The 27,538-nt window shown below is 44.5% G+C and overlaps 1 protein-coding gene across 1 annotated transcript in view; it reads right to left on the bottom strand.

Annotated features, from left to right (window-relative positions):
* The window catches only part of DNAAF8 (dynein axonemal assembly factor 8), a 154,651-nt gene that overhangs the window by 121,099 nt on the left and 6,014 nt on the right, over positions 1-27,538 (bottom strand). Inside the window, exons 4-9 of the mRNA XM_074965705.1 lie at positions 25,920-26,441; positions 20,400-20,502; positions 8,883-9,024; positions 5,775-5,921; positions 4,561-4,656; positions 790-1,161 (exon numbers count right to left, since the gene is read on the bottom strand). Of these exons, the coding sequence (XP_074821806.1) occupies positions 790-1,161; positions 4,561-4,656; positions 5,775-5,921; positions 8,883-9,024; positions 20,400-20,502; positions 25,920-26,441 (1,382 nt within the window). The remainder of the gene's footprint in view (positions 1-789; positions 1,162-4,560; positions 4,657-5,774; positions 5,922-8,882; positions 9,025-20,399; positions 20,503-25,919; positions 26,442-27,538) is intronic.

The following is a 27,538-nucleotide window of genomic DNA, read 5'->3' as shown; positions in this document are numbered from 1 at the left end:
AACATCAATGTAATGGGCTCCCTGTGTGAATCACTGCCACATAAGAAGGCAGATGCATACAGCCATTATCACCAGTTTCATCTCAAGACATAACCTTACACAGAATGTGCTACAGATGTCTAGTCTCGAGGTGGCAGAGGCCTGGATAGCTGAAGCAAGGTCGCTGTGATTTCTTTTATTAATACCATTTTTAATTCTCTTTCCCTAGCCTCCCAAGGCATTTCAGAGCTCTCTCAGCTCCTCCTGGGCACGCTTTGTAAAAGATAAAGACATCATCATATCTGGCTCTTATACAGGTTTTCATCAGTAGTTCTCAAAGTGCTGTATAAAGGAGGTCAATGTCATTATCCTCATTTTACAGATTGCAGAAATGGAGGGGGAGTGACTTGCTCAAGGTTATCCAGCAAGCTGATGGCAGAGCTAGAAATAGAACACAAGTCTCCCTAATCTAAGGCCAGAGCCCTATCCACTGCGTCCAACTGCCTCTCTAAGCAATTAAGCAAGAGCCACCGGCCTTGACTGCCTCTCTAGCTAACTGAGCCAGTCAACTTTGCACCCCTAGTTTGCAGCCAGTAATATGCTCTCTAGGTCAGTAGTTTTCAACCTGTTTTCATTTGCAGACCCCTAAAAAATTTTGAATGGAGGTCAATCCATTGGAAATCTCAGACACAATCTGTGGCCCCTCAGGGGTCCCCGGACCACAGGTTGAAAACCACTGCTCTAGATGGATGCTTAGTGGAATGGCATTCAGAATCACCACTGATGGCTTTACTCCAAACTCTCTAGTACCTTGGGGATTCTGCTGCTTTATTTAGAGGGGGCTCTGAAGCACTTCCTGAATGTAGTGTGTCTTCAGTCTCTTTCTGGTTTTCCCTTGAAGAATCAGCTCCATGTTTCACATGGTTTGGCAAGGGGGGACTTCCCCTCTGAGAGTCTGAGCGCACCAGCCACCTGGAAGTCACCTTGTTTGCCTCCCCTCTCACTCTTAGATAGCGTTTTCTCCTGATTTTCAGGGTGCCCATCTCTTCTGGGCTCTCAAGATCCTGGCTCACTCCTTCATCTCTTAGCACCTGCTTAGAGGCCTCGTTAGCAAGAGGCTGAGATGCTTCTTTACGGAAGTTACGGAGTTGCTGCAACAGCAGGCTTTTCCCAGTGCAATCCCTGAAAATTAAAAATCAAATGGATTAAACCAAGGTAAAGCATTATAATTAGCAGCTCCTTACTGAGGAACCTAATTTGATTGGCAGCGCAAAGCAGGGCACAGAAGACCACCTGGATAATGGTTATTGATGTCCTAACATTAGCTCAAAAATTATAGAATATGCTACCATGAGCCCACCTGGAATTCTTTGGGCTTCCAGTGGTTCGGTTAGACATTGCTGGATCGATCTAGGATGGTAACACTATGAACCTCGACAGCACTCATGAGGCTCTGGTGACATTGTCCTTTGTGATGGGACTAGTTATTTGTCTCTGCAGAAGAAGCAATAGAGGGGATGGCCAGTTTGACTCTTTACTGCAGTGGGCTGTGATCTAGAACGGTTTATGTTATGGACAGCTCCTGGCTCTAGAGATGGAGGGACAACATTTTCAAAGGCCCTTACATGACTCAGGAGCCTACGTCCCACTTCCAAAAGTGACATATGCACTTGGAGCCCAAGTCTCATTGAAAGACAATGGGATTTAGGAGCCAAGTCACTTTAGAAAATGGGACATAGGACCCTTTGAAAAGGTTATCCTAGCCCTCCGTGCGGCTGTCCTGGGATAGGTATTTGACCGGCATTGCACTCACTCTTCCTGGTTGTCAGGCAGAGGACCACAATGCCTGTCTCAGGAGCACTCAGGAAATGGAATGCTGGCATGGAAGTCATAGAGTCCACAGCTCCCCTCATGGAGCCCTTTTCCCATCCAGCACCCAGTCAGGTAGGTATAAAGAGAGAGGATAAGATTCCCCCCAGTAATTCCTACAGGAGATAGGAGGGAGGTGAGGGAGGCCTTCTCCCTCCCAGCACTTGAGGAAATGAGATTGTTGAATTATCAACATCACAATTCTGTGATTTCCCTAGGTCATGATGACGCAAAGTTATGGCATCATATTGCAACACAACATCAGGACACAATTGTTTTGTGGCTGCATGTCATTTTGATGTTGAAGGAGCTCCCAAGCTGTTTGGTAAAGGGTGAGGGCCACCAGTTTTTGGGCTGATTTCAGTGTCAGGAAGGGAGCATCACAGATGTCACTGCTCGGTTCTGAAAGAGGGAGCTGAGAATTATCTGGACCCGGAGAAGTGGCTTTGTGCTGTCTGAGTTTGATATTACAGTGTTCTGGCTCTGCAGAGTATACACCTGCATGCTGTTATGGTGCTGTGCTTATTCAAACTAACCTTGTACTTTTCAGAACACAGAGTATTCTACAGCTAGGCTTCCCACTTCTGTTTTCTTAACGGTCTCCTCTTTTCCGTCTCTTATTATCACTTTAACCTGTGACCTCTTCTAGAGATGACAAGACTCTCCTGGACACCTGAAACCCCTGGCTACTGTAAGTATTGGACCATTAAGGGGAATGACTAAGCAGTGTGGGTTTGCTAACACCTCCCCTGCCAGATACCAAAAATAATGAATGTGAACTGGATGACATTCTCAGCATCCATAAGGCCAGGGCCTCAGATTCTAAATCTGTTGCCAGGTAAGCTGCTAATGTAAGTGCAGAGTGACGACTGTTCATTCCTGGCTTTGCCTCGACTGTGCATTGATAGCAGTGGCGCCAGCAGAATGCCTTGATATAACAGACCTTGGACAATCATGAGTAATTTGCAAGAGCAAAGAGAGTAAGTTAGCAGTAAGGATTCTACTGACACATCCCCATGTCGCTGCAGTGATTCTGATTGGATACTTGTCTGTCTCCAGTAGGAATAGATGTGATAATTAAACTCCTTCTGTGATTGCTTCTCCTCCTGGGAGGCAACTAGTGGGGTAGGGTGAAGACATTGGTTACCTAATCTGACCCTATTCCATACGGAAATTTAGTGAATGAACCAAGTGGAGTTTGCTGGCCCTGCTAGGGAGGTGAGGTGGGAAATGTCAGGGGCCAGAGGTGGTGCATGAGTACAGAGATTTCTTACACCTGGCCCCGGGGATCTGCCAGATTTGAGGGCACTTCTGTGTCTCCCTGAGGAGATCTTCAGAGATTTCTCCCTCCTGCAGGCTTTACCCTGGGAGGGGACCATCTAGATTCTAGCTCAGTGTAACTCCAAACAGATCAGTAGAGTGACAACAGCACAAGGCCCAAAAAAATGAGATCAGAATTCAGCCCAAAGATTTTCTGCCTGCTCAGATGACCAGATTTCCTAACGTGGGAACAGGGAAATAGTAATATTTGTCAGGCATTTTATTTATTTATTTGGTTTTAAAATTGCTAAAAAAAATCAAAATTCAATTGTCCAGGTCTTCTTTATATGAGTCCAGATTTACACTGGTGTACCGCCCAGTGATTTCAGTGGAGTTTCTCTGGATTAATACCAGCACAAATGAGAGCACCTAGTGCGCCGGATCGCTCCTGCTTGGTTCTGGTATCTGACTATTTCAGCTGCTAAATCATTCTGAGTGGTTGGGCTCTGTTCCTTGGCGAATCATTTATTCTTTCAAAACTATTTTTAAAAATAAGAGTATTGGCTCTACCAAAAACAGAACAAAACAGCACATTCTTCTTGTTCCTTCTACTGCTCTAATTCAGGTATAAATGCGTCATTAAGATCCAGGGAACGGCTTCTAAAGATAACACCGAGCATACATGGGTGAAGCGTGTAGGCCCTGACTCAGCAAGGTACTTAATCATATACATAACTTTTAGAATGTGAGCAGTAACTAGTCACATGCTTAAAGTTACGCACATTCTTAACTACCTCGCTGAATCAGGTCCTGAGTTTGGCTATAGGGAGGTGTTGGCATCCCTGCATACAGAAGCATTTACAGTTCAGGAGTTCCTTGACTGTTCACATTACCCCAGACAAATAAGGAGATCTGAATTTCTCTTCCCACACACTGCAATAAAAAAGCATTCTAGATCAATTTCTAGCTTCTGTTTGATCATTTTCCTAAAGAGGCTGGATATTAGTATATACCCATAGTCTTTTAAAATGTTTGATTTGGACTTATTTAAAAACAAAATGGCTCAGAAATTTTTTTTCCCTACTGTCTGTGTCTACTCTGCACGTGTCTTTTGAGCCATGTCTGTTTCATTTACTGACAAAAAAAATTTTTTTTACTCCTGATATCCCTGTAGATTCCATATACTGCAAAAGAGCAAGGTGAATTCTATTTTGCCTCAAGCATTAACAATTATGTTCTAACTCCAGCATCTTGATTGTGGCTGTTGGACACAAAGAACACAAGACTGATCTGCTAGATCCAGACTGAAACTTTTTGTTTCAACTATTAAACTGAGCAGATTTGCTATGAGAGTCACTGCTGGATAATATTTTAATAGGTGAGATCTCACTCTCAGTCTTTTTTGGGATCATTTCAATTTCATGAAAAGGTGAAGATTCAAGTAGTTTGTACCGTGGTCCTTGGGAAGAATCTTGCACTCTCTCCTTTGTTTTCTGTTGGTCCTTAACTGTTGTATCCTCCTCATCTTCAGTGGAGCTGTCACTCAAGCTATGTAGCAAAGAGATCTGATTACTGGACACCTCTGTTCACGGTCACAATATCAACAACCAGCCTGGGATATTTATTCATAATGTGCTGTCTTAGTCACGCCTGAGATGGACGTTTAAAACAATGGGATGTTAAAGAAAATATATGGAGTCAGATCTGCAGCTGATATCAACTGGCACAGCTCCACGGACTTCACGAGAGCTAGGTTAATTTATACAAGCTGAGGATTTGGCCCATAATCCAATAATAATAAAAAAAAATAATTAAATAATAATAAATCTTTTCTTTCTTTAAAACTACATGGAGACAGCTCCTCAGGGGCATCTTCCCAACAGCAAATACCCAATAACTGATACACACAGTTTGATGCCCTAACAACATGATCCACTTTGACAACATAACTCATCCTGGGGTCATGAAGGATAATCTTATGCTTGTTTTTACTGGAACAACTTGCTTTTAGCTAAATTTAAGCCTGTAGTAAAATTTAACCTCCCTGTGGGTTAAATTAGAACTCCTTAATGAAATACATTTAGACCCAGGGGTGTTAGGTGAGTGCATCTAAAACATCTACTTGGTCTTTATTATCGACAAGGTTTCTTCAGATTGCTGTTTTCTTTCAAGGCATTTTCTAGCCAGCACCATCGCTAAGGATCTCTGGGAAAAGAGTACAGAAGTCTCTGCTTAGTTGTTGATAAATATTGTCCACTCACCCTGTGGACATGCTATGTGTCCATGCATCCTCGGGAGGAAGCAAATAGCTCTCTCAAACTTATTAGCTTTAGCATTCTGCCAGAGCTTTTGGAGTCTTTGGAAAGAGGCCAATCTCCCAGAACTCGCCATCTAGGCACCTCATAGTCTCACAGGAGACTGAAAAAGCAGAGCCAGCAATCCCTTGGTTGCCCATTTATCCTGGATTTCAGATTGCATAGTTTCCCTTCCAAATGCTCACTCACTCCACCAGAGGGCTACCCTTTCCAGACCAAGGGCAAGAAGAAGTGATACAGCAAAGAAAGCCTTTCATGGTACGGCTCACCATGGGTATGGTGTTTGCAACAACCTTCAAGTTCGTGCCCTTGGTCCCTCGTTTCTCACTAACATCAGACCCCAGAAGTTACCTTTGATTTTCAATGGACGGTAACGCTGATTTGTGTGATTTAGCATCCCGTAAATCAATGTACACTGTTGGGAGCTCTGCTGTATATTGCAGTTTTGGCATATCCATACTTCGACAGCTCTGGGGAGGTGACGGGAAGATGACTTCTCTGAGAATATAAACCATTATTTCAATGTATTATTCATCTTCCCAGGAGAAGAGTTCCAACAGGACATACATTTGGAATGAAAATAGATCGAGAAAGGGACTGCACTCCTGGCTATTACACAGGTTCCAACTCAGGGTCTCTGCACGTGGCAGGAGGAAATGCTAAAGATTTACAGTCTGTCTGTTTCCAAATAGTCAACTGTACTGGATATCTTTGAGGAATCTCCAATTTTCAACTTGAACAATGATCTTGCTCAGTTAGAGGCACAGACAGCCATATAAATCAACTTGACCAGACTGGGCAGAAAATAGTATTTTCTGATCCCCTCAGAGGAGATGCCTACATGTTGGATCATATTAAAGAAGTTCTGTATTAAAATCACAAATGAGTTTGATTCCCCATAGTTTAAATTCCAGGGTATTACTAATTAAGAGGTCTCTTGGTTTTTGGTACTGTTTCTCTCCCTCTATGTGTAAAACTTGCAAGCTGCTAATTGTGTTAGTACATTCTAAGACAGAGTCTGTTCTCAAAGCAATTCACAGAGACTCAAAGCAATACTCTAACAACAGAAACAGCACCCAGAGACTCCTCGCCCTTTTGTTGTATTAACAATTGTGATTAAAATAGAGATAGAGGATGTATGTGGATGGATGCTTGGTGTGGATAATAACTGAATGATCAGCGAGGTGCCAGCCTAAGAATCCAGTGTCCATCGGCTGAAGAAGGCATCAAGTGGAAATAACCAGAGGACCCCCGGCGGGCAGACTGGAATCCACCCAACAGCCTCAAGAATGGGAGAACCAAAGAACAAGATAACATCTAGCAGCACGGAGCCGTCAGGAATGTGCCATCTGCTGATTGATTCAGCAACAGCATGATGAAGCAATTCCCACAGACTGGCCTAGGAAGAAATTCCTATAAAAAGAGACTCTAAAAAGTGAGAACTTTGGGGTCTGATTCTGCAAAGCAACTTCCAGGAGCATCAGATGAGCATCTGACAGGGCCCTGCTCCCTCCTCATGTCCAGGCCACCTGGCCAGTGGCTTGGCATGAGCAACTCTAAGGCTGGTAACTATGATAACAACTTTGCAGAACCTGTGTGTGTGTGTGTGAATAAATATGAGATTGAATGGAATGTTATAGCTATAACTAACTGCTTACTATGATAACAACCTTGCAGAACCTGTGTGTGTGTGTGTGTGTGTGTGTGTGTGTGTGTGTGAGAATGAATGTGTGAATAAATATGAGATTGAATGGAATGTTATAGCTGTAACTAACTGCTTACTATGATTCTTTCTGAATTCACAATAAATGTGGTATTTTGCCTTTTTCCCTTTAATAAGATCCTGCTGGTTTTTAATTTATTGGTATAACATACACTTGTCTGCTAAGAGACCTGATGGTGATGTTCCGATTTTTATCCCCAGCTGGAGGGGAGAATCTTCTGACCTCTCAGGACTCCTGGTCCCAATAACCATTATTTATTTCTCAAGCATTGATGGTGAGGTTGGAACTGTAGAACATAGAAAAAGACAGTCCCTGCCCCAAAGAGCTTATAATCTCAAGACAGGCACAGGTTTGATTACAGTAACCTCCTCCTTGGGCTTCTCGGACAGTCCCCTCTCTCACTCCCATGTGCACAAAGTGCTGTCACTAAGATCACATTACATCACTCCCCTCTTTGAACGCCTCCACTAGCTCCCCCATCTTCACAGCATCATGTTCACATTTCTGGTCCTGCCCTTCAATATCCCCATAACTCTGCCCTTCCCTAATAATCTGTCTGTTATTGATTTGCTCCTGTCCTCCCTGCTCTGCCAATGATGCCATCCTTGATACCCAGTTTGTCTGCTTGTTTCACTACCATTTCTTCTGCACCACCCTCTATGCATAGAATGTCCTCCCTGAGCGGGTCTGGAAGGCCACTGCTTCTGTGCATTCAGATTCCTTCTCAAGATCCAGTTCTACAGTGATGCCTGAAAAAAATTACACCTAGCTAATAATGGCAAGGTCAGAGGCCATTGAGAGAAAATACAAACCCCAAGCCCCGCATGGAATGATCAAAACATGGCCACTCATCACCCTCATCACTTGGCTTGTCTGCTCAACCCCATTTTCCCACACTTCATCCATTTCTCTTTTTAGATTGCAAGCTCTTCTGTACTCTACTGGAAGACATAAGCAAAGACAAATACTCTGGGAGAGCCAGAGAAAGGATGTTGTATTTGTGCCCTTCCCCCTCTCCTAGAATGCTGCATGGAAAGGCACCTTACGGATGACAGTCAAACACTATGACATGGAGCATTGACCCTTAGTTTGCTCTCTCATCTTGGCAAGCCCTGCACTGTCATGGATGAGTCTCCCTCTAGAGCTAGTCATTGTGGCTTAAGTCAGCAAGGGGGTTGCTCACTTAAGGCCTGAGCCAGCACCCATGGAAGTCAATGTGAATCTTGACTTCAATGGGCACCTGACTGGGACCTTGTTACCACATGGCTGGACTGGGGTAGTTGGGGCACTGGTGAGTAGATTCAGATCATACTGCTTTGGATTTTCAAGGACCCGAATGGAGTTAGATGCCTAAATCCCACTGAAAGTCAAGGTGATTTAGGCACCTAACTCTTCTAGGGTTCTTTCCCAATCCCACCCTTTGAGAGCGACAGGCTCTATGAGCCCTTCACTGCTGCACAGATTGGCTGAATGCATCACAACCTTTTTCAATGGATTGGCCTGGGTAACTCTTGTTAGCTTTTCTTTTCAACACCACCATAAACACATGCAATTCCTCACCTTACGAAAATAAAAATACTGTGCCACATTCCTACTGTGCTATTCAATTCCTGCAAGGTACAGGGCTATGCAAAGGCACCCAAGTGAAATAATTAATTCCCAGACATTCTTACTATAGTCCCAACCATAATCACCCAGTATGTGCAAAAATTAACTCCTAGAGAGAAGGACCTACTTCTGATCTCCTCGGTGTTCTTGAAAGTGAGCAAACGTGGCCAATGGCTTCCTGTGGCATGGAGACAATGCTTTGGACTGCTTGGCACACAACTCTTCTAGCTTTTCCATGAGCCTACTTTGGGATCTAGCAACCAAGGCCTCTATGGATGAACAGAGATGACAGAGAACTATTTACTACAGTCTTGCTGTTGTAAGAAGAGCCTCCAACTTCCCCTTTTGTGCCTTATCACTTTCTCTACAGAGTGTCACGGACACAGGAGTGGTAAGGAGTTTATTGCTAGTTAGCTACAGTCAAAATCTGGTTTCTCTTCAAAACCAGGCCAATGGGTTTCTTTTAAGTTTATTTAAAAATTAAACTATGTGTAAGGTTCTAATGGTCTAACCTTCCTTTGCTCCTGACTGCCATCACTTGGCTTGTGCCACTGCATTCCCTGGAAGCTGGCCTCTGAAGTACTGATGCAGCATGGCAGGACAGATAAATAGGGCCAGATTCAGCAGGGAATACAAAAGAACATAAACCAGTGTAATTTACACATTCTTCTGCCTCCTTGTCAAGCCACTTACACCGACCTACAGTCCCTTAGGTCAGTGTAAAGAAATGTAACTTACACCCATTTACACTTCCGCTTGGAATTTGGGCTATGGCATCCAGTAGGAAAGGCAGGATGGACTGTTACAGTATTAACTGAAGAAGACTTAGGGAGGTAAACAGCAGGGAGACAGAACAGGGAGAAGGTAAAAATGGGGAGAGGAGAACTGATGGTATTTACCTGACTCCCTGAAAATATTCCCTGTAAGGAATAACATACCCACAGTCAGGGACCCACCCTGCTTGTTTCAGAGAGGGGAGAACAGAAACATAACATGCCATTCTTCAAATATATAAAAGATTTTACACAAAAAGCTACATTAAAAAAACACCACGGTTGCAAAGTCAAGCACTCAAACGTTGAAAAATTCCAACATTATGACTGACTATGCAATTTTAATTCAGCTGCATTGTGCATATGCATTATGAGACAGCCTTTAGTGACATGATCACATACTACTTTTTTCACAGGACCGCTGCCTCATTCAGCAATTGCAGGGAAAGTTCTATTAAGCACATGAAATCAGGGGTTACGGCATGCTCAGTCACACCGCGGGGATGGTGCATGCACAGTATGCAGGAGCGATGAGGAAATGGAGCATACCTAGCAAAGGCGGAATCTTCAGAGAATTTAGCTGCCAAACTCTAAAAGTCTCTACTGAGCAAATTGAAATTTTTCAAAGGCTTAGTCAAATTTAGCTAATGTTTTCTGGGACAGCAAAAGACATCCCTAACACCAGAGCGACCCTCCCTCCAAATTTCAAGTCCTTGCTCCAAAGCATGGAAGTTCTAGTGCTTCTCAACAAAACAGCTATAAGAATTTTTTTTTAAACACAAGCAAAACATATTTTCCCTAATCTCGTTCTTGGCAGCAGCTTAACCTTTTTTTTGATAAAACTTAAAAAGAAAAGAAAAGAAAAGAAAAGAAAAGAAAAGAAAAGAAAAGAAAAGAAAAGAAAAGAAAAGAAAAGAAAAGAAAAGAAAAGAAAAGAAAAGAAAAGAAAAGAAAAGAAAGAAAGAAAGAAAGAAAGAAAGAAAGAAAGAAAGAAAGAAAGAAAGAAAGAAAGAAAGAAAGAAAGAAAGAAAGAAAGAAAGAAAGAAAGAAAGAAAGAAAGAAAGAAAGAAAGAAACAAACTCAGCCTGAGGCAAACACCCAGCATGGGAAATTTCAGCCCAAATGCTTAAAGTCTGACAAAGTTATAAATGAAAACAAGGTCTTTTAATAGAAAACATCAGCCAACATTAACTACAGTGGCACTACCAGCTCCGTCTGTATTAGTAAATTGCAATAATCAAACCTGGATGTCACAAATACATAGATCACCAAGGATGGGTCTGACTCTGACAGTACGTGGAACAATCTTCTGGCCCAGTGGCACATGGAAGTGTGCTGTTTTTTGTTGCCATGATTATTTTAGTTGGGTACTAATGTAACCTAACACTTAGGGTATATCTACACTACAGACTAAGCCCGAGACCCGGGTCCAGCAATTGTAAACCCAGCTTTACGATGCAGTGTGGACGCTCAAGTGTGGACTTGGAAACACCTAGTCCCACAAACCTGGGTTTACAATGCAGTGTAGACATACTCTGTGATGCTGCATTAGCAACCCCAGAAGGGCACCTCCACAGCTATTTCCAAGTGATGTAAATAACTTCACTGCAGAGACTTCAAACAGAGATTTCAGCCCTGGGTTTCAAAGTGTGGTGACCTAGCACTGCGACTCCCCTCTTTGGATTTAAGATTAAAGATGAAGAACAGAAAGGGAATGATCCTGAGATGCAAGTGGAATTGCAATGGAAGAAACTGCATTAGTCTGAACTGCTCTCTTCATCTGTGAAGGGCAATGACACAATGAAAACTACAACTCAAAGTCTAATCAATGTACAAACCATTAGGTTGAGAGGTCTGGAGAGGGTAGAAACATATGAGTGGGTGGGTCCCCCAAATGCTTAACCCTGAGATTTCTGCTGATTCTATTTACATCAAGAGAGCACTGTATGTATCTACAAGAACTCTTAAAGCAGGTGGATGCTAGCACTTACAGAACCATCATGTCTGAGGTCATGGACAATGCTGATAAGGGTCACATCTTAAACTATAGACCTATACAGTCATCCTCTTCCCAGATTTTTAGTTCAGTTATTCAGGCAAAATGCTTTTTCCTCCTCCTCACCCTGAGGATTTCAATTTAAAGTAACCAGAGCCTCCATTTTCTTTCCTACTAAGCTTTAGCTTTGCAATGGCATAAGAGGTACCTTTTCTAGGGAGCACTTGTTATAAACCTTTTGGAGGAAAAATAATTGATGGTTCATTTGCAGACCTTGGGCCAGATCTACAAAGGTACTTAGGTATATAAAGAAGCAGATAGGTGCTTTTCTCAATCCCACTAAGCACCTCCGTGAGACAGATGCCTAATTCTTATTTGCTTTCAACATAAATTAGGTGCCTAACTCACTTAGGCACTTGTTAGACACCTAGGGAGATTACCTGCATCTTTAAACACCTAAATACCTTTGCAAATCTGGCCCCTTGCAAATGGTGCTGGATGGCACAGAAACTTAAGGGCCCACAAGAATGATTCAATCAATCTTTCCAAACTTTAGGGTGTCTGATTTTTTATTTTTATATTTTGAAATGGGGAGGATTTTGTTTTTTAATTGTTTCTGACACTTTTTAAAAATTTGTTCTTTAAAGTTCAGTTCAACCCTAAACAGTGACTCTGTACAGATGACAGAGCGGGGCTCCATTTTCATTGCACATCATTGAGTTCCAGATCAAATCTGATAAGCTTGCAAGTAATAAGCTTGTTTTCCTGCCTGCTACTCCTGCAAACTCAGCCTGGGGTCTCAGAGTCAGGCATTCCTTCTCTCACATGGTCATCTGTAACAAAGTTTCTACAAGCCAAAGTGGGCCCCCAGTGACATCTGTGCAACCCCATTAGCCCTCAGTGGGTTTCCATGGGCATAATTGAGGGTCTAATCTAGAGACACTGGGGTTGCAGAATTGTGTATGTTGAGGGAAAAATGGAAAGAATGAAACAGTATGAACATGTCTCCAGCTCTGCGGAGAAGATGGAGCCCAGTCTTCAAGGACTCTCAGAGCAAGAAGTCCTCAGCTGACAGGCGCACGCTTAAGACATGTTTACCCTACATCTGGCAGCAAACCCCCCAGCCAAGGGCAACAGATTTGTGCTAGCAAGACTCGTGCTAGCATGCTAAACAAAGCTGTGTAAACATTGCTTTGACATTGCAGTTCATGCTAGAGTTCAGGGTTCTTAAGCCTAAGGTGGGGGATGAGGAATTTGGCACGCAGTGTAGCAATGGCAATGCCATTCACTGAAATTTGGCTTGGCCACCCCTCTATTAGGATGGGGTAGTGGCCAAACATGAATGAGTAGCACTGAAACCCGGTGCACCAGGTCACATCTCTGCTTGCTAAAATTTGGCCCAGCTGCCGCCAAGCAGCACTGTGTGCCAGGTCACAACACCCAGAGCAGGGAACCATGCCCAGCCCTGCAGGACAGGAGCCGCAGCTAAGCAGGGAGTGTGGGGTGGGCTTGTTTTCCAATCCCTGCCTCCCCCCACCCATAGGCCTGCAACCCACCATTTGGGAAACACTGCTAACAAAATATTCCAGTTAAAATTTCCAACTAAATGGAAAAACCTCAGGTTAACAGAAATATTATCAGCAGGAGTGACACCTACCATCTGCTAGTTAGTGTGGAGGGGGTATATTTTCCCTAGACTCTATAGTAATCTGACAATTACGTGCTGTTATAATTATAGGTGCCTTTAGAGAAAGTGGGTCAGAGCAAATGGTGGTATGAATTGTCATAGCTCCATGGAACTTGATGGAGCTATGTTGATTTACATCAGTTAAGGAACAACTGGGCCAATATGTTTCTCTTTTAAGATAATTAACAGGCTAGTTCTAGGCTGGCATCAAGAAAAATAACCTTTCACCTGCTACTATTTTTCCATGTAGCTTCAAAAGGCCATAGCTGTTAGAAGTGAGTATAAATGAGCATACAGAGTAGGGGACATATTTTAATAAACAAAGGGCTAGTGATCACTTAAAACTTGCAAGCAAAACCTTTTCTCTGGATGTTTTGAAAACCTGTTCTCTACAATAGGACATGCAAAATGAGAAAGTTACTCACCTTGTGCAGTAACATAGGTTCTTCAAGATGTGTGTCCCTGGGGGTGCTCCACTTTTATGAGTGCAGTGGCACACAAACACCTAAAGTAGAGCACCCACAGGAGTACACATCTTGAAGAGCCTACTTTACTGCACAAAGGTGAGTAACTTTCTCTTCATCAAGCGATGTCCCACTGTGTGCTCCACATTAGATGACTTCAAAGCAGTGCCCTCTAGTGGAAGGAGGGGGCTTTGGAGTTGAAGTCATAGCAGATGAAAGTACAGCGTGACCAAACAGGGTATTGGAAGATGCATGTTGCTGTAGTAAAGCGTAATGCTGGGTAAACGTATGGGGTGAGGGCCAGGTTGCAGCCCTACAGCTTTCCATGATGGGAACATTGTTAAGAAATGCTATGGAGGCTGATAAGGCTCTTCTAGAATGCGTGTGGATCCCCGTATGAGGTTGTCAGTCATGCTGGAGGTAAAGTTTTATGCAGTGTTATCCATTTGGATAGCAGTTGTTCAGATATGGCATTGCCTTTTAATCGTTCAGCAACTGAAATGAAAGTTTTGGGGACTTGCAAAAATATTTTGTTCTATCAGTGTAGAAGGCTATAGCTCTGCGGACATCCAAGGAGTGTAGTCTGGACTGTCGTCTATGCACATGTGGTTTGGGGAAAAATGTCAATAAGTGGATTGGGTGGTTGAGGTGAAAGGATGAGGCAACTTTAGGTAGAAACTTGGGGTGTGGCCTGCGGGATACTTTATGTTTGAAGAAGACTGTGTAAGGTGGGTCAGCCATGAGAGCTCCCTGCTAGCGGATGTAATAGCCACTAGGAATGCAACCTTCATGGAAACCTGTAGCAGGAAACTTGTCGCCATGGGCTCAAATGGAGGGCTGCTGAGGGTGTGGAGGACTAAATTGAGGTCCCATGGTGGGTTAGGATTCCTAACTTCAGAGTAGGAATTGGAGAGGCCTTTGAAAAAGCGTTTAGTAAGTGGGTATGGAAAAGTAGAGAATCCATCTACTTTGTGATGGAATGCTGTGATTGCAGATAGATGTACTCATATCAAACTCACAGAAAGGCTCGTCTTTTTTAGTTCTAGCAAGTAATCTAGTATGAGTGGTAAGGGGACTGACAGAGGTGTGGCCTGTTTGTGTTGGCACCATGAGTCGAATTGCCTCCATTTATGCATGTATGTGAATTTGGTAGTTGTCCTACGGCTGTTTAACAAAAAGTTTTATATGCCTTTGGAGCATGTCAGTTCAGATCCCGAGAGCCTGGCAATAACCACGCTTTGAGTTGGAGTCTTTGAGGATCCCGATGGATGACACAGTGTGCGTCCTGCGATAGCAGCCGAGGTAGAAGTGGGAGCATGCATGGTGGACAGACCACCATGTGGAGAAGGTTTGCCGAGACCATGTGGGGGCTATTAGGATCACTCTGAATCTGTCCTGCCTGATCTTGTGAAGCATGCAGGCTAGGAGAGGGTGGGAGGGAAGGCGTATAGGAGGGGAGTGTTCCATTTGATGAGGAAGGCGTTGCCAAGAGAGCGTGGACCGAGTCCTGCCCTGGAGCAAAACTGGGGGCATTTGGTATTTTGTGTGGTTATGAAAAGATCTATTGTTAGAAACCCCCAAGTCTGAAAAATGTTTAGGAGCACAGCATGCGTATTCCGCTCCCACTCGTGACTTGATAGAAGTTCCTCCTCAGGGTATTCACTGTGATATTATGACAACCAGGTAGGTAAGAGGATGTAATCTGGACATTATGCTTGATGCACCATTGCCAGAGTCACATGGCTTCCACACAGAGGGAGTGTTATTGTGCTCCCCCTAGGAGGTAATGGACACCCTTGTCCTAGAAAAATTGCTACAGGGTCTCCCCGAGAATATCTGAGTCTGGGTCAGGTGACATCAGCCAAGTACAGTCGATGCAACAGTCAAGCTGACTGAGGAATACAGGGAGGCAGATGTCCCCCGAAAGGAGGGCCGACCCTATAAGGACATAGAGTAGGGGAAGAAACCGAGGGAACCCCTCCCCGGGAAAGGCCCAGAGAGGAAGAAGGAGGAACCCCGAGGAGCTCCCAGTAGAGCTGGCATGATCGTTTGCAGACAGTGCGGGCAGCCAGGACATAAAAAGGGAGACTGCCTGGATATGGAATGTTGGTAGGCTGTATTTTGTGTCTGGTCTAATGCTGGAGGGCAAGAAAGGGGTCAGAAGCTGTCCACCATCCCGGTGGATACTGCTTCAGCCTGCTCACTTGTCCAGAGGGGGCTGATAAAACCACACTGGATAATTCCAGGTGCACAGATGGTCCTGGAGTGTATCCACGAGGACAGGAGATACTGCCTAGTGGCCCAGGTGCCCCTAGAAGTGCGGGGCAGCTTTAAATGGAAGTGGGTTGGGGTAATAGAGGGGTTACCATACCCCATTGTGTTGGGTATGGACTGGGGCCCTCCCCCGAGAGGGAAAAGGAAAGGTTCCCAAAGAAGGGAGTTGAGATCCCTAGACAGACAAGCCCCAGTCAGGAAGAGGAGCAGGGTCCTTGCGGAAGCAAACACAGAAACTCTAGACAAGAAAGCCCAGATGGGTAGAAAGAGAGGGAGGAGTTGTGGGGGAATTGGCCAGCCGAAGCCCCTTAGTGGAAGAAAAGGGGCAACTGGAGCTCCCCACAATGCAGCTCCCAGGAGAGGAGACATGGACTCCGCTTGGTGGCTTGGGAGAACCCAAGGCCCAGGGTGTCCTTGAGAAGGTCAGGATGGACCCCAGCCCCCTACTGGAAGAAAAGGAGATAAAGGTGAAAGGATGCCCACAAGGGTGCGATTGGTGTGAGGACCTGTGGGTGGCGGCAGAGCTACAGGGGCATCCACCCCCCACAGTGTACTTTCTGCAGGGGTAGGGGGAGGATGAAGGAACACCACGAAAAGGATGCCGGGGAATCACCCAGAAGAAGGGGAGACACTCCCCCGGCTGAATCCCACTGGTAGGGGGTGAAGAGGACGAGGAAGGACGAACCTGGCAATTCATTAAGTGGGGGGAGGTGTGTTCAGGGTGCTGGCTAAGAAACTTTGAGCCAGGCCTCTATCACACCAGCTTCAATCAAGAAAGGAGAATTGGAGCTGGCTGAGTAAGCCCAGGCCTGAGTGGCATATGGGGAACAGCTGCCGGCCATGTTAGCCAGGGGCTATATAAAAGCTGGCAGGAAAGAAGCCAGGGAGTTGGAGCTCGTCCCTGCTGGCTGCAGGAGTTAGCAGTCCCTGGGGCTGTGATATTGAAGTTGTTTGTAGCTAGAAAATGATGGGAAAGTAAACTGAAATAAAGAGCACAGGTGATTGCACCAATGCAGAGGTCTCCCGCTGGTTTGTGGGAACAGCAGGGGCAGTAGGTCTTCAACTGTCGACTGTACTGGTTTTGGGAATCCCGATCGATGAAGTCAGGAAGCCCTCCTCATAACCACCGTGGTCGCTATCGATCTTGCTGCTGAATCTGCAGAGTCAAGCGTGGCCTGTAATGCTGTTCTGGTTATGAGTTGACCTTCTGCAATAACTAGTTTGAACTGTTCCTTTGTCTCTTCTGGAATAAACTGAATAAATTCAGAGAAGTTTGCATAGTTATTATGGCCATATTTTGCCACTAACGCTTCATAGTCAGCTATTCTCAAGTGTAAGGTCAAGAAAGAGTATGCTTTGCGGCCAAAGAGGTTGAGCCACGTCCAGTCTTTGTCATAAGGGGTGTTTCTGGGGTATTGTTGTCTACCCCATTCATTGACTGTGTCAATCACTAATGAATTCAGCATTGGATGCAAAAGGAGAAATTCAGTTCCCTTTGCAGACACATAGTACTTTTTAAAATCAGACCTCTCACAGGTAAGTGGGATCGTTGCTGGGGTTTGCCACAGCAACTTTACAGGTTCCGTAATCACAACATTCATAGGAAGGGTGATTTTGAATGAGGTCTATGTGTGCACAATATCTACTAGTTTATATAGACACTCCTGGACTTCTTTGAGAAAAATGTCCAGTGAGGTGGCAACTCTGATAGAGGTCTTGGAATTGTTTGAAGTCATTACCTGTGTTGGGAGGCGGGGGCACAATAGCGTCATCAGGTGAAGATGAAGAGATATGGACTTCAGGTGGGCTGTCCTGGTCAGAGAGTTCTTCCTCCTCTTCATCCCCCTGTTCTGAAGTTTCAGGTGGTCCCTGTGCTGCTGATAAGGGTGATTGCTGTGTGCTAGCTCTGGGAAGGATGGCAGATCTATGTTGTGATGGTGGATATGCTGTCCATTGGCTCCAAAATGGCCACTGGGGTGGGAAAGGCACAGGGGGCATCCAGGGATGTCCATACCAGGGTTGGTTCTGAAGGTCCACCAGGCAGGTCTTATATGGAGGGGCAGGCGTGATGGGAGCAGCCACAGGGGAGGAATGTTGTGGAGAGTGCATGACATCATCGTCTCCATCTTCATCCTCGCTTGAGAATTGTGGAGTGGAAAGAGATGGAGAGTTGGGTTGACTAGGTACTGCGAGGACAGAGGTACCTAGGTAGTGAGGAAACCAAAAATTTTTGGTGCATGAATTGCTGCAAAGTGGATGCCATCGGTACCAAATGCCAGTCAGTGCCGATGTGTGACTGGAGTGCAGGATGTGTGCACTTGGCGGTGCCATCAGCTGTGGGGGTGCCGAGTGTTTAGTCATCTCTGGCGGTACTGCAGCCTGGGGTTTCATTTACCCCTTAGTGCCTGTGTCCGAGCACAGCCGCTTGGTGACTTTCGTTTTCTTGGTGCGGAGGGTCCCATTGTTTCGGCTGTTGGAATGGCTGATGCAGTAGGTCCTGAGAGTGTTTGCCTCCTAGAGGAGCGCCTTTTCTTGACCAACTCCAGAGTCAGGGACATGGTAACCCATTTTTTTGCCGCCTTCTTGGCAGGTTGATTAGAAGCCTGGGCCATGGAAGAAGGGCCCATGTCAGAGGCTGTAGTCTGCGATCTCTGGCTAGGAGGGGTGCATACCTCAGGCTCAGACGCTGGACGGAGAGACTTCTCCATGAGGAGAAGTTTGAGTTGGAGATCTCTCGCCTTCCTGGAATGGGCTTTCAGGCTGTGACAGTGCGAGCACTTCACTGTCTCAGCGAGACATATAATCGCAGGACACACTGAGAGTGCCCATTCGAGAGAGGTATAGAAAGCCTGCAGGTAAGACAGCATTTGAACCCTGAGAAGACAGGCATGCCCCTTAGGGAAGGTACTCGCCCCATAAAGGGAGATATGACTATTGTGCTGCAGTGGTGAAAACTGAACCTACAGCCCTATAACAATTTTTTTTTTTTGAGAAAACAAAAAGGACACGGATAAAGTAATAAAGATATCTAAATAGAAGAAAACCTAAAAACTAGGGGAAACTATGCTACCCAGAAATCCGAGAGGCGCTGCTAGTTGCTCCAACTTGAGCCAATAGTGGTAGAGAAGGAACTGAGGGAGGGTTGGTCACACAGCGCCAGTTAATCGCCTGAAGCAACGCAAGATGGGGACCGTGCATGTGCAACCCCACTCGGCACTGCTTCCATAAATCTCCAATTATGAGCGCAGGGGTGCACAAACACCTAAAGTGGAGCATCCATAGGGACATCACTCAAAGAAGAACTCCAATTTCCAGTGACACTAAGTGTTTAAATGGCACTTACCAACTGACTGTATTTATCTGTATCCCATAGGCCTACTACCCACCTTTACTCCCCAAGCATAGGGCCTGGTATCTTCTCAGAGCTTAGAAGTCTGATCCAATTTGGGCCTGGGTATTAGGTAAGAGGGCCTGTTTTCCATGTCTTCCAGCATGCCATAGCCCCAAGAGGGAATTCCCATTTCCCTAGGCAGCTAATGTATGGGGAACAGAAGGTGCTAGCTGGGTGCTCATGCTACTCCTTTCCAAAGGCTAAAATCTACCCACATCTGCTGAAGCCACACTGCAAGGGAAGTGGGAAGCTGAAGGATGACACTGCACAGTGGCTCCTAGAGACCTCCATCCTGTAGTTCTAGAGTGGGCAAGCAAGTCATAGGTGATACACTGCATCTCCTTTAAAAAGCAGCAGGTGCCCCAGGCAATGTGTTGCACACTGTCCAGCTGCCTGAAAGGATATAACCATAAATCCTAGGCAATATGGCCCCACGATGGGATGGGCAGAAGTTAGCAGACATGACCCCAGTCTATAGGCTCAGTGGGACAAATTCAGCCCTAGTGTGCTTCTGTTTCTATCAATAGGCTTAGACCAGGGCTGCATCTGGCCCAGTACGTTTGACACAGATTAAGGAAGGGAATTGTTCATTCTCAGAACATGGCCGGCTAAGAAGCAATGGTCTCACAGTAAAGGAAAGTTTAGGTTAGAAATAAAAATAAAAATTCTTAAGTGTAAGAGAAGTTAAGCAGAGGGATATATGTTCAAGGCACCATCAATGTGGACAGGCAAAGAGAAGTTAGAGAGAATCATAGAATATCTGGGTTGGAAGGGACCTCAGGAGGTCATCTAGTCCAACCCCCTGCTGAAAGCAGGACCAATCCCCAACTAAATCATCGCAGCCAGAGCTTTGTCAAGCCTGACCTTAAAAATATCTAAGGAAGGAGATTCCACCACCTCCCTAGGTAATGCATTCCAGTGTTCCACCACCCTCCTACTGAAAAAGTTTTTCCTAATATGACATAGGCAAAAACAGAGGTCAGTTCTGGTGGGTCCTACTCGGAGCGGATTGTTTTTACGCAGTTACAGCTAGCTAATATTTTGGCTTTGTAATGTTACTATGATCCTTTGAAGGAAGAGCAGGCTCCTCTGAGCGAGTTCTACGGTCTTTCTGCTCCTCCAGGTCCTTGAGAATCTTGTCTAGATCCCACTTCTCGATATCCTGAAAGAATAAAACCAATGGTAAGGGAAAATTCATCCCCAAGAGGTTATTACACAGGTAAAAATCACAAAGGCCTATACTCCATGGGATAAATTCTCCTGAGTACCTTCACCATGCAGAAGTATCTGAATGCATGAACAGCATATGGACACCTGCCTTCCTGAACTGCGCCAGTGTCATGTTGCTGTCATTCCCCAGCAGAAGAACCTGTACTCCACTGGAGACATGGGTCCTACAGGATGGACCTACAAAACTTGGCATGGCTATCTAGAAGAGGGGAGCTACTGCCTGGTGCCCCCCATTGTCTGCATTGAACTGCAATGACTGAGCAGATCTGATGTGACCAAGTGTAACCTAAGTGCTAAGAGAGCCTAGCTGGAGGGACTGATGCTCAACATGATAAGAGTGGAGGAACTTCCTGCCCTATCTGAAGAAGCTGCTGAGTCTGGGATGGATGCAGTAATATGGACTGAATCAGCACCTCCTCAGGGTCAGAAATACAAGACCCATCTCTCTAATATCCACCTGACATCCCCCTCCACTTACTGTGATCACCCTCTCCCTCAGCCTATAACTCAGTTCCAGCAGCTAATCACACGCTGGAGTCCCTTCCTAACAGCTGGTCCCTCCTTCCCTCTCATGCCGATCAGCTACACAGATTCAGCCCAAGTCTCAGTGAAATGTTAACACTGTGTTTCCTATCAGATAATGCATCCCACTTCCCACACCCACTTCTGCAGCGGGCCCCTCCTTTCAGGATCACTGACCCCTACAAAAATAGACGAGGAAAAATCATGAAGGCAGAGAGACAGGTGGATCAGGCCCTCTTCTCTTCCAAGAGCAAGGATACAGAGCCTGATCCTGAGAGGTGCTGAGCACTTGTAACTTCCACTGATTTCAAAGGGAGCTGTGGATCCTCAACAACTTTCAGGATGAGGTATGTAGCCCCCTTCCTTGGTTTTCTCCCTGTTCTACCTTACTTAAAGGCAGATGGGTTCCTGACCTAGGAACACTATTTCTACAGCACAGCCAACAGCAACCTGGATCTCAGAATTGGTTGTCCAATAAGAAAGTGGGATGGCCTCAAATTATTCATCACCATATATAATTAGCTATGTGCACTCTTCCCACAATTTAGGCTGGAGAGGAGCTAGCTACATGAAGCCAGAGGAGGAAGTTAGCAAAGCAGCAAGCCAAGCAGGCCACCATCCTCCTCTTCTATTTTTCAGTGAGGAGAGAGAGTTTTCAACTGCAACCTTAGCTCAAATGTGCTGGTCAACCAATGCACCCAGGAGTTGTAAGCAGAGGCAGCTTGGCAAGCAAACACTAACGCCCAAAGGTGCCGAAATACCTTTGAGGATCTGGGCCTAAATATTTACATACCCCTTCTTCAGACCAGGTTTGTGTTTTCTTGGGCTGCTAAACAGTAAGATGTTTCCCAGCATGCAAATAGCCATCCTGGGTCTGCGCTGGAATTCATGGGATATCAGTGTCTCACTAAAGTTCAACATTCACAGCTCTTTACTTTATATACTGAGGAGAAACATCGTCTGGTGGCTAAATATCAGGAAATGTCAGAATTTACCGATTCCTCTCAAAGCCTTCCCTGGGCTTAAAAATGCAAATACCAAAATACCCAACCTGCCCACAATGCTCGCTTTATTATATTACTAGTCATTTACAGACAGCTTTTCATATAGAAAGTGTCTGTCCTGACTGTGACTTAAGGCACAACATTAATTAAAAATATACCTGCCTAAAGTAAAGACACTAGGCTTGGATCCTTCATTACACTCTACATGGATACACCACTTCATCCATCCTATTGATGTCAATGGGTGCCACTTGAGCATAATGAATAGCAGGATCTTGGCCTAAATTGTATTAAAAACTAAAATATAAAAGAAGCCAACAGCTGACTACTCCCAATTATAAAACCAGGTAAGTATTTTGAAGACTCAACTTAGGTAACTATTTTTGAAATTTTAGGCCTCATACAGTTACTCATTTATGGCATAAGAACATAAGAATGGCCATTCTGATCAGACCAATGGTCCATCTAGCCCAGCATCCTGTCTTCCAACCGTGGCCAATGCCAGGTGCTTCAGAGGGAATGAACAGAACAGGCAATCACTGAGTGATCCATCCCCTGTTATCCAGTCCCAGCTTCTGACAATCAGAGGGCTAGGGACACCCAGAGCATGAGGTTATATACCTGACCATCTTGGCTAATAGCCATTGAAGGACCTATCCTTCATGAACTTATCTAATTCTGTTTTTAATTCTGTTATAGTTTTGCCTTCACAACATCCCCTGACGATGAATTCCACAGGTTGACTGTGTGTTGTATGAAGTACTGTACTTCCTTTGTCTGTTTTAAACCTGCTGCCTATTAATTTCATTGGGTGACCCCTGGTTCTTGTGTTATGTAAAGGGATAAATTACACTTCCTTATTTACTTTCTCTACATCATTCATGATTTTACAGACCACTATCATATATCGTTTTAGTCGTCTCTTTTCCAAGCTGAAAAGTTCCAGTCTTTTTAATCTCTCCTCATATGGAAGCTGTTTCTTATCCCCAATCATTTTTATTGCCCTTCTCTGTACCTTTTCTTATTCTAATACATCTTTTTTTAGATGGGCTGACCAGAACTGCATGCAGTATTCAATGTGTGGGCATACCATGGATTTATATAGTGACATTAGGATATTTTCTGTCATTTTATCTACCCTTTCCTAATGGTTCCTAACATACTGTTAGCTTTTTTAACAGCCTGCAATTGAGTAGATGTTTTCAGAGAACTATCCACAATGACGCCAAGATCTCTTTCTTGAGTGGTAACAAATAATTTAAATCTTATTTTGTATGAGTAACAGGATCAGGCACTTAACACGAAAGAACTTGCAGATTGATTTTTCTCCCCCACTGAAACATATTTTCAAATGTCATTTTTTAGTAAAAACATACCTGTCCAGCCCATAAAATATTAGCATCAGGACAATGACTATTTAAAAATATTGATGACATTTTGAAAAGGAAGTTGGCTGTCACTTACATTGTAACTGCATCGCAATTACACCACGCACACACTAATTAGCTTCATTCTAATATTGTAGGTTGCAGCTAAAAGTCTGATTAAGGACAAAAGTCTGATGATGGCTACAAACTGAAACCTGTGTCAGTGACATGAAACTAGTCATGGCTCAGCAGCTCCTCCTGAGATTTCTTGGTCTGGAAAGAGTGAGGAGCATCTCTCAAGAGGGAGTGACAGACAGACAATGGCGGTTATTATAATGAGAACTGTGTTAGATCTCAGCACTGATACAGTTTTATCAAAGGATCTCAGTGAAAGCTCTGAATTTACATGTTTGCTGTAATTATGGTGTCATTGGCAACCAGCTTCTTTTTAAATGATATTGCTAAATAAATATAAACACTGATCTATCATGTACATAATTATATTGTCAGGTCCACTCCCGCACATCCTTATCACATGAGCAAAGACTATTATAGGGTGTCCGATAAGGCCCGGCAGTAAAGGAGTTAAGGGTTTGCAGGATTTGACTGATAATAAAAGAGATGACTTGTGAAAGTCAGTCTATGAGATATGCCTCTTTAAGTGAGTTACTATGGCCCCAAACCAAAGCACAGGTTTAATTTTAAGCATGAGTAGTTCCACTGACTTCAATGGGCCTTCTCATGCTTAAAGTGAGGCATGAGTTTAACTACCTTCAGGAGCTGGGGATTAAATAGGGGCTAGTTTTCAAAACCAGGTTGTAAACAGGTCACCTCCTGCACACCCCCTTGTGGCCAGGGATGGCCCTGCATCAGCCCCTGCCTCACTTTTCCCCTCAAGGGCCCTCTTCAATAACTTACAGATTCTTTTGCCCTTCTTAGGGTCTCATGTATTAAATTAACAAATACTCAAAAGAGAAGTTTTCCAGTCCATCTGTTTACCCCTCTTATCAGGTCACTCCCAGGCCTTTCATACCTGTAGTCTCACATTTCTCTGGTGGAGCCTATTTGCTCAGTACTTGCAGCCTCTGTACTCCACTCAACTTCCCCATCCCCAAGCTTCCTGCTGCTGTTTACAGAGGAATCAGTTGATCTCTGCTCAGGTGCGCCTCCTTAGGAACTAGGGTCGGCTGATCCAAGGCTTCTACCCCTTAACGCACAAACCACCCTATTACACATGTGCATAAGTTGTGTATACAAGGGCCTGATTCTGCTCTTTTACACCAAGGTAAAATCCACTGAGCCTGACTCTTTCACTTACGCTGGTGCAAATCAAAAGTAACTCTACTGACGTCAACGGGTTGTACTTGTGTAAAATGGATACTGAAAGGAGAATCAGGCCCATTGACTTGAACAGAGCTACTCCTGATATCCACTAGTAGGGCTAAGATCAGAATTAGGCCCAAAAATGCTTGGACAAAGTCTACACAGGGAATTGCTGGCTCAAGCTAGGCAGCTCAGTGCACAAAAAGGCAAGTGCGTGTATACTATGCATATGTAGTTACGGTTATGTTTTGAGAGCGCAGCTTCAATACTGATTTTTGTAAATTTGTCCTGTAAAGTTTGTGGCATGTTGAAGAATCTGTACTTTGACCCCACTGAAGGCTCTGAACAGAAATCCAAAGGTTCTCATGGTAGTCAGCCACGAGGCAATGTATTTTAATTTATTAAATAAAGAACTGTTAATTTTCTATTTTAGCACACAGGTGGCTATCTCATGAGTGCTACACTGACCCTGGGGAGCTGGTAGACCAGAAGAGCAGCAGCCAAGGGTAGGAGACTGGATCACGTCTCCCAGTCTGATTTCTCTCACAGTCACCAAACAAGAAGTTTCTGTTCCACTGATGTTAAAATTTCTCTCAGACAATCATATTTCAGCTGCAATTCCATGACAGCAGCAGGTCACTGACCCCACCAATTAAGCTTCAAAAACTGGTACCCCAGTAAAAGAAATGGGGAAGTTCTCAACACTGTTGATGCTACTGTCTGGCCATGACAAATATACCTCTCGTTACAATGTCAGAACTCTCTGCAACCAGACGGCTAGAAAGTTCACCACTCATTGCATCCACATCAGAGATTCTGTGCCCTGTGTCCTTGAACATGGACACTCCCTGTTCTGATCAATGAGATTAACTTCCAACATGGCTTACTTGTACCTTTAAGGCAGGGCCTGCTTTTTTTGTTCCAAGTTTGTACAGCTCCTAGTACAATGGGGCCCTGGCTGTGACTGGGACTCCTACGTGCTACTGCAATATAAATTCATAATGACATGGTGTGTGCAGAATTGGATATTCATATCCTCTTATTGTCAATGAACATTCTGCATCTAATGCATTATCCATCATGCTAGACTCCTAAGCAATCACTGAAGAAAACTACCCCTTTGCCCCACCTACCTGCAATGAAAAGAGCATCAGCCCTCGAGGGTGTTCAGCTGAAGTGGCTCCTTGCTCATTTTCTGCTTTAGTGATTCTTTCTAGATTGTCACTGATAGTCTCCAATGGTGATTTTGTTTTTAGTTCTGAATTGCTTCCATCTCCAGACGGTGCCTCTAAGGTCACCTTAGAGAGTATTTTTGTTTCTATCATCTTTCGTCTCTCTTCACTGTTGTTTGCATTTACAAAATATGGCCCTTTCATAGACAGTACTTTATTAGTCCAAAAGTCTTTTGTTTCCCTGTCTTTTCCATTGCCCAGTTCTTTCCCTCTGAGAGTTTGATCTGTAGGATCTGCAAGGACTGCTCTCTGTTGGCTTGAAGTTTCTTCAGGCAGGTTAGCAAAAGCATATGTCTGATCTCTTACCAATGGTACATTTTCTCTTCCCACAGCTTGGGTAACATCCATTTCTTTCTGAAGATCTGAACTTTCTAGGTCTCCATTCCAAGTCTCTCTGGAGTGTTCCACAGATTCTAATATTTGCTATAGATACAGAAAATGCCCCACAGAAGAGACAATCATTCCCCTCACCAAAGCAATAAAGAGACATACAATAAACCAAGTAGAACTGATTGGCAGATGGAGGTTCAAATTGAGTGGGCATCTAATAACTGCCTGGGTCATGTCTCATCTCTGAGATTTGTTACAAAGCAGAATGAGATTCATTTTGTAAAAACAGTAACTGTAGGAAGTTCTGGATGCACCTGAAACCCCTTTAGCCCAGTGCCTTGTTATCCTGTGTTATTGCTTACATACAGATCCCAGCTCAATAGGAAAGGGGATACAAGAAGCTGGTGTCCTGAGGCCAAAATACTAGAGCTGGCCTGCTCCCCAGCTAGCTTTCTGTAATCAGTGAGTTTCATCACTCCAGGTGCAATGTAATCCCTTTATCTATGAATGGTTCTATGCCCAGTTTTTAACGTCATACAATTACTTCTTGATATACCCACCCTCACTACTTCATCTCTAGTTTCTGTATATGGAGTATGGTAATTGGAGACATTTCACACAGTGAAAGGCTTGCAAGTTAACCTGCTGCATAGCCTACTTTTAATGCTTGGATGATGTATGGCTTCACAGATCATCCTATGGGTAGGAGCTGGTCAGTGGCTGAGGGACAATTATCTATTGTAGAAAGGTTCATAGACTCAGTGTTCTACAGTGTTTTCCCTAACAAATCAGTGTTTCCTGCAACGCATACATCATAATTCCTGACAAGTACCCTACTGCCTGCATCTCCACCTGTCAGCTACTACTGCAAGACAGCCAGCATCATCTCCATCATAGAGCAAGAGCTCATTCAAAACCAGGCTCATTTGATTTTGGGGACACTGAAGGGCTCCTTGGGAGAGAGCGTGACCAGGCCAGTGAGGGGAAGAAAGAGGGCCAGGGCCTTTGGGGGGGAGAATGAGGATCCACACTATAAGCAGCTAAAGAAAGGACCCACCCTCCCGACAGACGGTGGGCAGAGAGTAAGGGGATAACAAGGTGGGACAAAGAGAAAAGGGCCCAGATCCCAAGAATAGAGAGACAAAGTGAGCCTACAAAAATAGATGAGGAATAGAGAGAGAAAGAGAGAC

Source organism: Natator depressus, chromosome 10, assembly GCF_965152275.1.
Source record: "Natator depressus isolate rNatDep1 chromosome 10, rNatDep2.hap1, whole genome shotgun sequence".
In the NCBI taxonomy this organism is placed as follows: Eukaryota; Metazoa; Chordata; order Testudines; family Cheloniidae; genus Natator; species Natator depressus.
The sequence above is the reverse complement of the archived record's forward strand: the minus strand, read 5'-3'. Positions and strand labels throughout refer to the sequence as shown.